General features: G+C 42.9%; 1 protein-coding gene across 10 annotated transcripts in view; it reads right to left on the bottom strand.

Annotated features, from left to right (window-relative positions):
* Window positions 1-5,645: 5,645 nt before the first annotated feature.
* MARCH8 (membrane-associated ring finger (C3HC4) 8, E3 ubiquitin protein ligase) overlaps window positions 5,646-16,740 on the bottom strand; it is a 100,812-nt gene continuing 89,717 nt past the window's right edge. For 9 of the 10 annotated variants that reach the window (XM_010563492.1, XM_010563495.1, XM_010563490.1 and 6 more), the window contains 2 exons: window positions 13,054-13,201; window positions 5,646-10,613 (listed from right to left, as the gene is read on the bottom strand). In XM_010563492.1, the coding sequence (XP_010561794.1) occupies window positions 10,309-10,613; window positions 13,054-13,201 (453 nt within the window). In that variant the 3' untranslated portion in view covers window positions 5,646-10,308. Of the gene's footprint in view, window positions 10,614-13,053; window positions 13,253-16,740 lie in introns of those variants that run through there. The other variant, XM_010563498.1, reaches the window with a different exon arrangement.

Genomic DNA, 16,740 nt, shown 5'->3' with positions numbered 1-16,740 from the left:
GACCGCCGCCGCCGCCAGCCGGGGCGGCAGCGCCCCCTACTGGGCGCGCCCCGCCCCACCCCGCCGGGCCCCTCCCTGCCCGCAGCCCAGCGAGAAACAGCCCGAGAGCTGACGGGCGCGGGTGGCCTCCTTTGCCGGGGTGGAAAACAGAATTCTATTTGAAGATGGGGCTGCTCTTAGGTGGAGCGCAATATTACTTCCTCTGCCCGCGTAAAAATGCAAAAGGTCTCAGAGTAATCCATCCCTAATCGCTGTCAATAACTGCCTTCATACCAGACGGCGCTTGTGTGCGCAGCTGCTGAGGCCCGGCCCTGGTTTCTGGCACCTGCTTGCAAAACCAGGCAGGTTTGCTGACCCGACAGCAGGCAGCGAGCCCAGGCTTACTTCTCCCCAAGCAACTGCTCCCTGCATCAGCTCTGCAGTCGAGCCCCTGTGCATCTCACCCACCTCACGCCTTGCTTGAAGATGGATTCACAAGGCAGTGGTGGGATCTGTGCACTCACAAGCAGGGAGCTGAGAAACGAGGCCGTTAAAACATGAGCAGCTGCTATCCCTGAGCTGCCTGTGTGTTAGTGGGGGGCACGTCTACTCTCCCATGGATTTTGCCACTTGTTATTCACAGCTCCCATTCACCTAAGCATCACTGAGATTTACTATGTGGAAATTCACAGCGGAAGTCAGCTGCTGTCCCTCTTTATCTCCTTGCAATGCCAGTGAAAAACAAGGTTGTTCTGTGAGCATGTCACATATCTTACAGACCTCCTGAGGCTACGGGCAATTTGGGTGGGCAGATGGCTCTCCTGAAATATGCTAATAAGGACTGGGAGTGGGGAGGAATGATACAACATAGTAATTAACAAACGAGGGAGGATCAGTAGAGCCTAAAGAAACTTCCAAGCTACATAAATAATCTAAAGGGCATGGGCTTAATAGCTGAGAACATATGGGTGCTCATTGTGTATTGCTCCACCAGAACAGGAAGAAAAAGCTCTTTGTTCATAGACCTGCCTCTGTCCCAGCTCAGAGTGTCCAGAAATTAACTCTAGGATTGCAAAGCTCAGCACAGACTGTCCTTGCTCTGCCATCCAGGTGGTGACAATTCTGACACCAGCTGAATCTCTTACAGACCCCCAGTGGGGTTGCTATATGAACACTTTCTATATCTTTTTATACCTTTTGTGCAAGGGATCATCCAGATTGCAAGGGGCTGTGAGTCTCTCTCTCTCCCCATGAACTTCCTATCCCTTTTTTGAGGTGGTGTTCCTTGGATCCTCCATCCCATTTAGCAGGATGTTAGGACAACTTCCTCAGCCCTGAGGACCATGGGATCTGGGACTGCCTGACCTCAGCACTTCCACCTAAATCTGCAGATCCTCTCACTGCCTCCATGGATGTAGCAGTCCTACTCTGGCACTTTGCAAGAAGAGGAGAGGAGGAAGACAGAGAGAAGGCAGCCTGTTTTCAGGCTTCCCCTCCCCAGATCAGTGCTGGGAGGCTGCACAGGTAACACTGCTAAAGAGGAGGGGAGAGCAGAGGCATGGGACAGGTAAGCCATGGACAAGGCAGGCACAAGGAATATGGCCGCATTAGTGGCTACTCTTTTGGTATCATTTGGTGCTGCACGCATTTGAGAAATGCAAAACTAGAATAGCAGTGGGAGACTGAAGACTGGTGCAAAAGTCCTAAGCCCCAGCAGCAAAGGTAGAGTCTTGATAGAGGGTTGTGCAATATCAGCTCCAATCTGAAGACAGGCAGGTCCAAATTAATCCCTGAAATAATACGTTTAACTTCTACCACAGCTTAGTTTGGGCCGGGGCTGGAAGGAAGCTGCTCAATGGAATGGCTTGGTTTACTTTCCGTCCAATTTCTCTGGTGTGCATCAATTGCTTAGGTGTGCCCATGAATGTAGCATGGTCCTGAAAGCACAGCTTTGGGGTAAAATAAACAATCATCTTGCTGGCATGAGAAACACTGGTTTAGCTAATCCCACAATCAGAATCAGTTCTCTTTTAACAGAGCACTTTCAAAAGCAAGAAGTTAAACATGAGAGCAAGACAAGAGGCAAGCCAGACTCTAGAGAGACCTCTGTTTATCCACAGGAAGGGAACAATGGTACTTTGTGAGTTAGTTTGGGATGCTCAGGGGTAAAATAGTTATGAAGTCATATCAAGAAGTGTATGTAGTCATACACTCTCTGAGACAGCCACGCTTTCTCAGTTGGGATCAAGTCATCAGCCTGAGACATTTCCTATTCTCTCCCAACCACAAGGATAACTTTTGCTTGACAAAGGAATCAGCTGTCCCCAGCACCAGACACTGTTAGATGGCTCTAACAGTGATGAATTCTTCTAAGCCTCCTTGTCGGGCCTTGTTTGCAGGTGGCCTTTGAGACAGAGGGTGTCAGAGCAAACCAGCACAGCAGGGGGCACTCAGCAAAAACGACTGGGAGGTTAATTTTAGTGAAGTCTTAAAAATGTTAGGAATTGCAAGCCTGATTCCTTGAAGTGTTGGGACTTAACAAGAACACCTTGAGTGGTGATCTCCCCACTCTGCTCTGTGCAGCCTTCTGGTGTTTTATTCAGTTATTTCAAACCCTCCTCTGGTGTTAAAGCCTTTGAAACAACTCCATTCATCTCCTTAACACTCTCAAGCAAGGTCTCCTCTCTGTTTTCAGCTTTCAGTTCCTCTGCCACCAATCTTGCCTTTTCCCTAGAATACACTTTAAAAGATTATTCTTAAAGCTTGCCATCACTTGACCCTGTCTGAGCAATATTACATTTCCAATTATTCTACCCTGTGTAACACACTGAACTTGCTTCCTGTTTCCTTTACCCAGAGCTCTTATGATTTTTTTTTAAAAAAAACCTCCCCTGCCTCCTTTCTGAATTATATTCCCCTCTCTCTCCATTTAGCCAAGATGAATGAATTTTTCATCTATTCAGTTCTTGTTCTATAATGAGATATTCTTGCTTGATTTTCTGATGTCAACCATCCAGCCCAAGACTGTGAAAAAACATCCTCTTCTGACTGTCTGTATTCTGGTAACTCAATACAACCCCAAAATGTCAGAGAGCATCCTACACAACAGAGACTGGAGCCTAGAGGATTTACAGGAAAAACTGTGGACATTGCAGGTGGACACTGAGCTGTATTTGCGCAGCGTCACTTTTGGGTACTTCCGTGGTCATTCCTATGAATCACCTGCTGATTGTAATTTGGTTCCTCCCAGCACAAACCTCTCTGCCTAGCCTTGCCCAGAGGCAAGCTGAATGACTGAGAAATGACAGGGGTGAAAGAGGAAGGAAATGTGTTGCACGAGTAGTATGAATGGAAAGGGGCAAACACACCGTGATATGGGTGAATAGGCTGGGGATAGGGACATCTGAAATGGAGGGGGTGGGTGACAGGAGAGTAGTCCTCAGGACGGCTGTGGGAAGAGGGGAATTGGAGGAAGATGTACAGTTCCTGCAGGATGGGCTGAGCAGCAGTGCAGGCACAAGCCTGGCTCTTGAGACTCTTGGGGCTTGGTTCTGAGAGTCAGCAGCTGGAGTTACACCATTTGACACCTCCATAGCCTCCACAGGGCACTCAGGTGGATCTTGCCAAGCCCTGCTGCTGCCTTCCTGCCTCCCGACAGCCTCCCTCTGTCCCGCTCTGAGAGGCAAGTCATGCCCATCCTGCCAGCCAGATACCAGTAACTACTCACCAGACGGCTCCAGCTGAAAAATCCTATTCCTGGATCCACAGCTGTACCATGTGCCGCTGAACCACTGCGCCACTGCTCTGCTCCACCTCGGAGATGGACACACTTCACACAGTGACAGTAAAACTCTTTCAGATGAAAATAAGGTTTACAAGAGCAAGGAAGTTATTTTATCATTAACTTGAGGTGCCCGAACCCAAGATGAGGAGCACTTTTTAACCAGCAGCCAGATGACTCTACCGGCTCTGTTTCTTAAACCGCCTATCAGCTTTTCATCCCAGAGACTGTCAGTCAAACAGCAGGCCCTGGAAACTATCTTACCATCTCTTCAGCATGGTGTGTTTCTATAGAGGTCTTGCTGGTGGGTTTGCAAACTTCACGTAAGTAGCTTAATTTACTACAACCAGACTTGCTTCACTAAGGGAATATAGGACAGAGCCTTTTGTTTTGCACCGGAGGCACCTCTCTAGGGTTGCAGTATTAAGATTTCCTCCCCTTTCTTACCTAAAAGAAAATTAATCACTCCTTAAAAAGAAATATAAATTACTTTCTTTGAGCTGCCTTGTGTCTGTTACAGACACAACTTTCCAGATCTTATTTGCTCTTTGGCATTTATACTTTTGTTACAAGCTTTCTCACACCACACAGATAGCTGTTTTCCTTGACCTACTGGTGCTAGAAACCTATTCAAGAGAAACTGCTGAAGACTTCCTGTTCTGAGGCTTGGTCCTGGCATGAAAACATACATAGCACTGAAATCATGCTCATGAGATCTGCAATGAAGGCTTGTCCTGGTTTTGGCTGGGACAGAGTTAATTTTCTTCTTAGTAGCTAGCATAGGGTGTTTTGGATTTAGTGCGAGAATAATGTTGATAACACACTGATGCTTTAGTTGTTGCTAAGTAGCACCTATCCTACGTTAAGGCTTTTTCAGTTTCCCGTGCTCTGCTAGCAAGCAGGTGTACAAGAAGCTGGGAGGGAGCTCAGCCAGCACAGCTGACCTGAACTAGCCAAAGGGATATTCCATACCATAGAACGTCATGCTCAGTATATAAACTGGGGGGTGTGGGGTGTGGTGTGGTGTGGCTGGGAGGGGCAGATCACTGCTTGGGCATCTGTCAGTGGGTGGTGAGCAATTGCATTGTGCATCACTTGTCTTTTCTTCAGCTTCTTTTTTTTTTAAAATATTCCTTTTGATTACAATTATTATATTACTATTATTATTGTTATTATATTTTGTTTTACTTTAGTTATTAAATCATTCTTACCTCAAGCCACAAGTTTTACTTCTCCACACCCACCCACCCAAGTCTTCTCCCCACGTCACTGGGAGTGGGAAGGAATGAGCGAGCGGCTGCATGGTGCTTAGTTGCTGGCTGGGGTTAAACCATGACAAGGCTAAATGCAGCCATCCACCATTCCACACTTACACAAAATTATTTTTCTTCTTAGAGGAGAATCATAGTAACTAGCATCTTCTGCTCTGCACCTCTGCATAGAAACCGATGTGTGTGAGAACGCTGTCTTCAGACACGAAGCATTCATAGCAACACTCAGTGTCAATTCCAGAAGCTCCAGATTTTAAGGCCCACAGGAATCCTCTCTCCCCACTTCCTGCATGGCATAAGCCAGAAAATTCTCCCCATGATTCCTGCATCTGAGCCCAAAGCACCTGCACGGTCTATCTTCTCACTGCATCGAAGGACTCGCCCACTTATTCTCATGGTTACCTATCCCTTTATCATTATGAATCACTTTAACATCAAATTGTCATGGGATGCTACTCTGCGTTGGCCTGCTACACTGAAGAGCCATCAAGTTCTGTGTTTACTCCAGTGAAAGTAACTCTGAACATCATCTTGACACTGGAGAGCTCAATTTTTCTCTCACATGGGCCTCTTAATGCTTTTTCAAACAAAATGGATACTATAATGGTTTTGTTTTGTTCTGGTTTTTTTTATAGAAACACTTTATTGCTGCAGTCAATAACCCTGTGTATCACACACAAATAACCAATTACAGTTTAAGAAACTAAAAATAATTCTGCAAGTGGTAATACTGAGAAAACAAACACACATGAAAGGATACAAAACTATACATTTAAGTTACTAGAAATTTACTAACTAAAAAATTCTGCAGAAGTGTGAAGTGTCTTGTATAAACTATACAACACATGCCAGTGTAAAGTTGTTTAACGTTATACAATTACCTATCTACAAATGTTTTACCTAAATACAAGATCAGCTGCAATTTTTAAACAGTTATCTTCTATACAAAGACAAGTGCTTTCAGTACTTCATTGGAATATACAGACACTGCAATATCTCAAAACTAAAAAATAATCACAAAATAAAACATCCTGCTTAGAAGTTTTCTTTGCATATCTAATATAACGCTGTGAAAATCCAGCCAGCAATATCCTTGCTTTTGTATTTGCCCTGTTTCACCCACATTTGAGAGGAACCCAATGCAGAGTCACCGACCTCCCTTTCATTGCTGGCCACAATCTCCACAGCGGACTACCCCAGAAATCTGTATCTTAACACACTTCAGCTTTAGGAGAAATTTGGACCCAGGTCCAACTTTGTAATAGATACTTACCCAGACAAACACAGGGCAGAAGCAACCAGCTCCCAAGTGTGGCCATATCCATGCATCACTATAAAGGTTTCTGAAGAGTGGCACCCCAAGCAGACCCCTTCCTTGCAGCCACTAGTGCGACTGATGCTCTGATCAGTACAGGGGATTGGCAGAAGTGGGCTTGGACATGGAGTTACCACTGCTTCCCAGGACCTCCCACGTACAGCACAGAGGCCTAGCACTTCTCTAACCCCTTGCAGGCTCAGTGTAACCTTCATCGAATCCCTCCTGCTGAAGCAAAGCCCATCTCAATGATGTTCAACCACAGGAAGCTGTCGTCAGGTCTGGCCATCTCTTCAGAACACAGGGCAACATTTAAAATACCACCCCTGCTCCCATAATACAGGGTTACAGTTGAAGAAAGTCCTGAGAATTCACAGGAATTTAACATCTCATGATCTCTTAAATGAGATCAACCTTCTGCAGCACACACCTGTATTTCCAACATAATGCATGTTCATGACCTGGCAGATATACCAAATACAACATGGCGGGGAAATTTCCTTGGCACAGCTGGTGCTTTTTTGGACAGGATTTAAGTCAATAGAACGGGAGTCTGGTCAGATGTCTAGGGCATGGGACATAACAGCAAAGGCTCTGGCAATCTAGGGAAGGGATCGTATTAGATGGCATTAAGCCTATACTCCCTCATACTTAAATTCTGGTCTCAGAAAAGTCCCAAGTAACCTGAACTAACTTTGGCCAAGGAACAAGGACCAAAAAAAGTCAGACTTCTATTTCAGTCATTTCAAAAGCTGCCAGAAGGAAGTGTTGGAAAGCCTGGCCTGACAGGGGGTGGTCATTCCCCTTACTGACATATGGGTGGGAAGGACAGATCTCACCTGAGCTAGCATCAGTGCCTCCCAGCTGGAAGCTGAAAACAAGTCAACAGTATCTCCTTGAGGAGAAAGAAGGGAAAAGCACCGTTCAGCCTTCTCACACCATTTGATGGCACCATGCAGAAGCAAAGAACTGCAGCTCCAGAAGCCCACTGTTAACACCAAGCAAGAATCAGCATGAAAAGTATGACCAGCATAAATGAAAACCCCTGACAGATGGATCTCTTCTGCAGCCCTTTCTGGTATGAGCATTCCTAAGCAGTATAAAGAGTTTAAATATTAGGCCTTAATTTTCCTTCAGAAAAGACCTGCTGGGAGAGGGAATGGTTAGCAGCAACACTGGCTAAAACAGTTTCATCCACAAATATTTTTCCCTAGATGATTTTGCTGGAGATGACTTTTATTCCTAAATTAAGATACACAGGAGCACAGCAAAAGCCTTCAGCATCCTGAATACACTGAACACTAGCTGGCATGTGCCACATGGAGCTTCCAAAACACCAAATGAGATTTCACAATGTTTCACCAAGAATCACGTGTGACAGTGACTGAAGCAGGACCAGCACGCTGCAGTATGCCACATCGGCACTTGTCAGAACATCGGTCAGGCACCAGGGCCTCTCTGGTTTAAGCTGGAGAACAAGCAGGTTTCACACCTGAACTTGTCCATTTTCATTTCACCTGCTGGCCACAGATTGGATGAGAACGCTCACAGCATCAGTCGGCAGCTGATTCTGTGCACCTCGCAGCTGTAACATGAGCATCTCGCAGACATGTAAGCCTTGTGCACTTGGGCATTTCAGAAGAACATGATGAAGGTGTGCAAGACCTGATATTTAACCCACCTGAGTTTACCTAGTAAACCTTTTCACAGAACAAAATAGAAAACAAAACAAGACAGTGTATTATCTGGGTTCTTGTAATAGAAGAGGCTCACCCACAGCAGAGTTCAGGAAAGGGCCCGAGTAATTGCACTTTAAATTATGGCAGGCATAGGCAACAAACTCTACCTGTGTATGGTCATGAAGACCGCTGCCCCGATACTAGCAGGGTATGCAAGGTTTGTCTGCCTGTATCATGTAAGCATGGGACATCATGACACCTAGCACAGTACACAAACCCATGCCAGTGCAGCTTTGCTACGACTGCCTAGAGGTCTGGGTATTTTAAAACATCCCAGGAACAAGGTACCATGTTGTTGTTCATGATGATCACAGCCAGTAAGCTTCAAGCATGAAATGATGCAGAAGCACGCACGCACACACACGTTTTTCCTCCAACAGCTCTTAGAAACCACTGTCACGTGTTCTCTTACCATAGCCCCTTCTCTGCCTTCTTTTAAAATACTAATTTAGAAATAAATTAATACTACATTTTAAGGAAAAAAAATCACTGATCTCTTACTGTGATTCTTTGGGAAGTCTTAAAGCAACTGCTTTTATTATGAAAAGAACTTGCCCAATGAAAGTTGTACTTGAAAAAGACTAAGTAAAACCTGAACCAAAGCTGGGGATTTAGTTCAGTATCTCAACAAGAAAACTGAAGCTTTTACCTAACTGAGAAGTCCAGGCAACTTCCACTAAGACCAACCAGAAGATTATCATTGACTTTACAGAGATTTAGATAGAGCTCAGGTAGGGAAAGTCAGCTTTCAAATGCAGAGGCCTCGTGTGCTGACTTTTCATGGGGCTTCATTTCTGGTCCAGTCACACTGAAACTTTGGTTAAATGAGGGCTTGAAGCTGGACAGTGGTTCAGTGAAGCAGATTGGTCAAGCGAATTAACAGCACACACCCTAAGCTTTCAGCAACTCTGTCTAAAGCCCTGCAAACAGATTTTAAAGCTGTCCCTCTCTTTTCTTTAAGGCTGACTGATTAAAAAGCTAGTCCCAAATTCAAAAGCACAGACAAAACTATTCTCTGACCATGTAATGCATCACACCAGGACTAAAACCAGGCAGGTATTTTTACACTCATCCGCTTAATGCAATATTTATTTCCTAGACTTTGATCTCAGCATCTCCTCTGACAATGTCAAATTCTTAGGTAATTCACACATGACACAGCACTAAAGAAGGAAAACCAATTTCAGCTGTATTGACTAAGTATCTTTTTTTCCATAGCAGCTCACATTTTTACCAATATAGCAAGAAACCCTTTGCCAATGGTTTGGAATGAAAGTTACATCAGGTATATGTGTGCGGGTGTGTTGATGGTCTGACCTGTTGGAAAAAAACCCCAGCAAAACCAATCCCCCAAATAGAGCACTGAAACCATTACGCACTGAAAATGAACACTGTACACATCCACTGTTCCCCATACACAAATCACAAGTGCAATATCCTTTGAAAAAAATTGCTCCTCAAGGGAAACCCAAAGAGGCAGAGTTTTTTAGTGTTATGTTTAGTAAGATAACGTGGGCATGTGTTGGAAATCACAGGTTGGAATTTTTTTAAATTTTTTTTTTTTTTATAAGGCAAGAGGTTTATGTTCCAGAAGAATAGAGGGGGTAAAGAATGAAGAAATGTTTTGAAAATGACACATTCTTTCAAGTTTCATTCTCATTTGACACACATATTACAAAATAAAGATTTTTAAAAGTGCTATATGCTTTGTAAGTCTCATCACAATATGTAAAGCAAAATTTTACACCTGCTGCCTAAGAAAAAATGTTAGTGGCAGTGTTAGCAGTAGATTAGACTCTTGCTCTCTCATTTCCCTCAACATCTGGGACAACCTCCTTCAGCATGCTAAAGAACAAACAAACCCCACTCTACACATATTCCAGAATCATTTAGAGCCATCCTCCAAAGTAACAGACTCCATGAAGCTGATGACAGTTCACTAGCGGCTTGCTTGATACCAAACCCAAGGCTCATTCTACCCAGTATCCTGTGGCTCTTTGATCAGCCAGTATGAGAGACTAAACATTGAGAGGTATGCAGCCATGATGACATTGACAGATATGCCAAGGGATTTTAAAAAAATTCCAACATAAAACAAATGTAAAAAAATTCATCCGCCAGCCCTCAGCTGTTAGCTGATTTTAAAAAGGTAGAGCAGTTTGCAGTAAACAATGATATTTTAAATCTTTGAGGACATACAGAAACAGCCCTCCCACTCAGCAATCAGACGTGAAGGATTTCTGCAGCACAGTCTTCTGGCTCTGCGTAATGTGAAGAGTTCGTGTCTGAATGGTGAATCCCAAGCATTTCTTTACTTTCAAAGTTTGGCTCCATTAGTGCAGGTTTTTCAAAAATATTCTTTTTGCTAGTTTCCGGACAGTTTTGTACATATATTACTCGGTTATAAGCTTTAAGTCTCTTCCACAGCTGTACGTACACTTTGCATTGTACATACATGAACAGAAGTCCTCCAGTGAAACCAATAGCCACAACCACCAGCTTAGTCCAAAATGGCCACTCTAGAATCCCTGGAAGAAAGGAAATAAAAACAAAGAAGAAAAAGGACCTGGTCAATATTGGCTTGACTACATTGGATCTCTCAAAAACATCCTGTAAGGAACCTGTCACAGAGTTTGAGCCATGGAAACTATTCTTATTTTGCCATTTTTCATTTGGCCTTTTTTTTTTTCTCCCTTCAAGTCAAACACATGCAGACTTCTACTTCACATATCACATTTATTCTCACCCACCAGAGCAAAACCAAAACAATTGATTCTGTGTCTGAGCCCTTGTGCAGCACAATTACAGAGTCAAGGCAACAGCCAGTAATACGTTTAGGTCCTTTTATACCTGTTTTTAAACAAAAATTGGATATGATTATGAAAGGGATTCTATGGCATCATTTCCTCTTCATAGCAGGAGATTCAACTCAGTGACCTAGGAAGTCTGTTCCACTCTGTGATCACACAGTACACAGAGCCGTAGTCTTTAAACTCAAAAGGGAATGGTTGTTACCATCTAGCTTGACATGTTCGTTATGCAGACCAGAACAATTTTATCTGCATCAGACCCAGTAACTTGTAGTTGAACCAGAGCACCTCTTCTGATGCAAAACTGCCAGTGTTGGAGAGGCTGAAGCGTTCTGGCAAGCTCACCCTCTGTCATTAAAAATGACCACCATTACTTTTCCTGAATTTGTCTAGCTTGAAATTTTAGATACTGGATCTTGTTACATCTCCATCAACTACTTTTAAATGAGAGACTATTCATGTTATACAACTTCTGCTTACATAGGTTCTGTATTCATGCAGCCTCTCTCCTCTTTAAAGATAAGCAGCATCATAAGATGCATATGAAACCATGCTGAACCACCCACTATCAGGTTTCTCAGAGAATAAAATCACGGCCTTCCAAGACTTCAAAGTTTTTACTGAGATACAGGCCAGTGTTCTTTTGGAAATGCAAGGTAGCATGGGAGGAATGAAAATATTTTAGTCCCAAAATACAAAGGGCACTGCAGCGTGACTACTGATGAAATCCCACCCATGATTAATACCTGAACCTCTGATTCACAGGTGAGCTACCTGATGCCATCTGTAGGCAGTGATAGTATATGCTTGCCCCTGTGCAAACATGAATGTATACCCACACACACTCCCCAGATTTAGTATCCAAATGAAGGGAGCAAAAGAGGCACTATAACATGTACTAAATATTCACACTATTCCTCCTATTCATGTTCATCTAATATATTTATCGGCTAAAATAACCTGGAGACAATAAATTTTTGAAAGCATATGCCTTTCATTATCATATGGAAACCTTATGCTGAAAGGCCAACAATTTTCACTGTACATGGAAGAGGTGGGGTTGGATGGAACAGAAACTAAAAGATTGCGCTCAAAGCAGCTTCCTGACTGAAGTCATGAATGATCAAACTACAGCCCAAATGAGAAATGACAGCAAAACTCTTCAGTTTGAAGTGTGATTCTGCTCTGAAGAGACTGTAAGAGGTCTGTGGATGTTTACTGATGCTTAGCCACCTCCCCAGATGATGCTCTTCAATCAGCAGCAAAACATTTTCCACCTGCATGTCTAGTTGGCATGTAATGCTCTGTGAGCAAGGACAACTTGCCCTCTGATGGCTCCCAGCCTTGGTAGATACCCTGTCCCTTCTATCCCCACCTTCAGGGACAGCTCAGCTGCCTGAGAAACAGTTCTGTGATAGCTGCAAATTTGCAGCCCAGCATACCCAGGTAAAGAGATTTTAGTTTGCTAAGTTTACAGCTGGCATAGTAAAGAAAACCTACTATTCAAGAAGTTAAGACATCCCTGCAGTGGGGTGGCAGCCACTACATGAATTGCAGTGCACCTCATCTCAGTTGTGTGAACTGGAGTCCTAAGAATCAACCTGAATTTCTTCTGCTTCAAGCACAACCACTCATAAAAATTTCTCCAGTCTAACATGGCTCTCACAGGAAACTTGTGCTAATCCACCTCACAGATGACCGAACAGAAAGTAAACTCTGTTGATTTATCTCGAAGATTCAAATTTAGGTTCCTCTTACTTCTCTTTCTAAAAACCGTTCTGGTTTTGCCCAGTTAAAAGGCAGCCACAGCAGCAAACAAATGCTTACGTCCTTATCTGCTCAGTAAGTGTTCCAATTCAAAACTGAATTAGCTAAGGCAGAGTAATTTTGTGTCTGGCTACAGTGGATTAGCTCTCATATCTGTGCGTTTCACAAGTGCAAACTAAACTGACTGAAATAGACTTACAAAGCACCCAAAGATGAATTTACACTGATTTAACCAAATCATTTTAGAACTGTGCTTTTAAAGCAACCCAACCTCAGGCTAACGCTGACTAGTCGTATAAACATTACCTGCACACTCATGCTTCGCATCCTCTCTGCATTCAGGATAAATAATTATTCCAAGACTAAGTGGGAAGATAAGCAAGTAACATACCAGTAGTCTGTCCCTGTTTAATCTCTTCAGCGGTCCTGTCTATCAGGACATAGAGAGACCACACAACGCAGGTGATGGCAATGATATGGAATGTTACAGAGCACACGATCTTCCTCCTCTCGCTGGCCGTCATCTGCAGCTTCTCCCACTGGCAAGAAACCCAGAAGCAGAGGAAGTAATTAGGTGTTTATCGTAGTTACTAGAGAGTATAAAAAGAGAACATTAATAAGAACAAAAACCAGGCAGGAGACCAGTTTCCTCCTAACATGGATTTTAAAAGTCAGATGGCATTATGGCTCTGACCACAGCACGTGTGTGATGGCTGGCAGCTTGCCCTGCTCTGATGGGAGCCATCCTGGCACCGGAGGGGACCCCCAGCGCTCGGCTCCCATCCGGAGCCTCGGCACGATGTCATCACACCCTGCTTACCCACACAGGGGCAGCTCCAGCACAGAGGGACCCTAACGCAAAGCCTTGTGCAGCACAAGCAAGGCAGCTCCTTCGTGTGTTCCCCACTCAACAGCGGGTACCCACAGTCACAGCTGAGCATTGTGAGTGGCAAAGGGCACCCTTGCTCAGGCAGGTGTTCAATAAAACACTGCCATAAAAGTGGTACATGATCTGATTGACCAGCGCGTGTAAGACATCTCACGCTGAGCTCTGTTAGAGTCCCTCGGTGCTGTTTAGCACAGTCAAAGCTGTTTAGCTCTCAACTCAAGGCTGTTTAGTTCTCACCTCCTGCCTCTGGGGGTTTCACTCAATCTTCACGTATATTTAACACTACTTACAGCAGCGACACCCATACTTTATTTTCAGTGTTTCAAATGCACTTAAATACACATGCCCTAAGAATATACAGTAGAACTGGGATGACAGTTTTTGTAAGTGAGAGGATGCAGCAAATTAAATCCCCAGACCTGCATCTATCAATAATGTTTATATAGCCCAAATAGAAACCAAAGTCATGTCGCTGTCATTTAAGAAAGATACAAAGAAACTAGAAAATTATTATAGATGCTTCTAATATGCAAGGAATTGTTCAAAACCAGCTTTTATTTTTTTTACCTGAGACACCCAGAAGCTTTTTTTTTTTTTTTTAATTATTTTTTGGCAATTTCCCTTATGTATATGATGAAAGTTTTTGCATGTGGGATACATATCCCTCAGCAGGTCTGCTTGGAACAGAGAGTTGATGGGCTTGTCTCACACTTTCACAAAATATATGCTGGGGCACATGTGTTTCTAGAGAGGTGCATGTGATGTCTCCTAGAATAATTTGTAGAAAAAGAGGACTTTGAAAAGGAGGAATAATGTGGAAGAGAGCGAGGATGACCTGACTAGTATAATTGAGATCACCCATTATGTTGAATTATTCTTTCCACTGCTACAAATACAAGAATGATTGAAACATGAAACAGACTTTGTGATCATCTCTGTCTTGCCAACAGTTCTGTGGCAGTCTCTGTCTTGCCAACAGCTCTGTAGGCATCCAAATCTCATCATGGCACATGAATTGAAGACTTCCAGCAATGACATGCTAGACTCATGTCATGCTAGAAAGCTACATTCTCTCACTCTTCTTAGAAAAAGATGGGACAAAACATTCCCTTTGGATGTTGTATTTTAAACAGAAAATTGCTTTGGCATCTAAACAAAGGTGTTTACTTTTGATAAAAAGTATAAACTAATTAATTTATTCTGTCAAAAACTAAGCATGTGAAATGTATTTGTGAATGCTTTTACAGAGCCACAAGGACTTGTGTTATGACTAATTTATATTTCTGTTTTCTGCTCCACACCTTGAGCTCTTCTGCTGGACAACACCTCCTGTGAACTGCTGGCTCCACACCAAACCAACCTGCACCACCTCCTCTCTTCAAGAGATATGACTGCACAGCAAAAGAGAAGATATTCTGCAAACTATGCATTAGCCCAGAGAGGAAACTAGAATCTGTAGGTCCCTGCTGCATTATTCCAATGACACATCATGTGGCATTTTCCAGTTAAAATACTCAGCAGTTCTGGGTTTTTGAAGTGTTGTTAAAACAAAAAAAATCAGTAGAAAATTTAGATTTAATGTCTTCTTTTTCTCCATTGAAATCTTAAAATGGAGCATCCCTCTCTTGTCACACCTCATCTTCACTTGAACCGTGACACATTGTTGTTTCTCATCCTCTTGACTTAGTAACAGCAGTTGAACAGCCCAATGCTGCGATACAACCTTAAGATGCTGAGGAAGTTTAATTCCATTTCTACCCTACAGACAAGCGCAAGCCCTATTATTTGTCCCATCCTGTTCATAATTACAAGTTCCAGGCTGTTTTCTCCTGACTGACAGGATAACATAAAGGCTGAGTTGAAGATACAGAGGCAACTTATCTTCTGGCTGCAGGTGAACCTCTAAAAAGACTCTTTAGATATATCTGAGACATAAATTCCTTCTTCTCCTTCTGTTTATGGCTCTGTCCCTACCTTCTGGCATCTGGTCTCTTTCCCACAGGTGACCTGTTCAGATACAACTAATGATGCTGAGTGACTCATTTCTGAAGGTGCCAAACAGCTTTTTCTCACAGGGCACAAATAGTCAGAAAATGTTTCCCGCCCACCCCAGGCAAGGAAAGCACAGAAAACAGCAGCTATAGCAACTTTTTTTACTTGGGATTCTCTAGAGTAATTTTTTTAATGTCCTATGGCTGGGCTGTGCAAAGTATTGTCTGCGCAGATAACAGCCTATGATGGCCAATATTGCAGCTCACAGGTACTACACTCCATGCCAAGGGGCTACCAAGGAAAAACCTGTGGTTCTTAGAAGGCAACGATTCACCGCAGTCATAAGCAGACGTTGTCCTATCAACTGGTTGTGCTAAGCTATATACTTTGCAGACTGCACTTCTCTGTAAAAAAATAACAGGTATTTGAAATCTGCTCTATTTTCTGCTGGGAGTCACTTTTAGGAATTGGACAAGTTCTCATAACAGCTTTTGGATGGCTGCAGTCCAGACTTCCCACCCTACAAAATTTAGGCTCATCATAATTGAATTTAGTGTTTCTCATTTTATTTTAGTTCCAGATGGAGGTTATTGTTACTAACCTCTTCCACTTTGGTAGACATGGCAAGATTTGTCTGTGCTAAGAATACCAGTGACTTCCATCTCAAAATCCTGATTGTAAGGAACAATTGAAATTGAAAGCCCAGAGGATGTAGGAGAACAAAAAGGATACAAGCACAAAACTGGCCTTACAATACAAGTAGCATTTAATACCTATACTTATAAGTCACCAGATTTATGAAAGGTACTTTTCTAAAAAACAAAAATACAGGTTCTAGCAACCTGAAGTACTAAAACCTAGTCATTCAATGTCTAAGAAAAGGTAAAAATGAAAACACATTTATTGGTGAACCTTCTTCTACTTACACTGTGATATTTTCACTAAAATAGGTTTGCTTCTTTAAAAAGAAAAAAAGCTACAAATTTTAACCAAATTACACTTAGAAAGTGTGTTTTAAATTAAGTTTAACCTGAAATCCTCATATTTTCAAGAGAATTTAAAAGCCACTTAAGATCTTGGAGCAGCAAACTAAAGCAGGTAACAAAAATACAAAACTCCGTATTTAAAAAAAAATGGGTATAACTGCAGAGCAAATACCTTTGTGCATCAGCTCTAAAATGTAACTTTAAAGAAAAA

The sequence above is a fragment of the Haliaeetus leucocephalus genome, unplaced genomic scaffold (assembly GCF_000737465.1).
Source record: "Haliaeetus leucocephalus isolate CR32 unplaced genomic scaffold, Haliaeetus_leucocephalus-4.0 Scaffold168, whole genome shotgun sequence".
Lineage (NCBI taxonomy): Eukaryota > Metazoa > Chordata > Aves > Accipitriformes > Accipitridae > Haliaeetus > Haliaeetus leucocephalus.
Note: the sequence above shows the minus strand (reverse complement) of the source record. Positions and strands in the feature narration are given on the sequence as shown.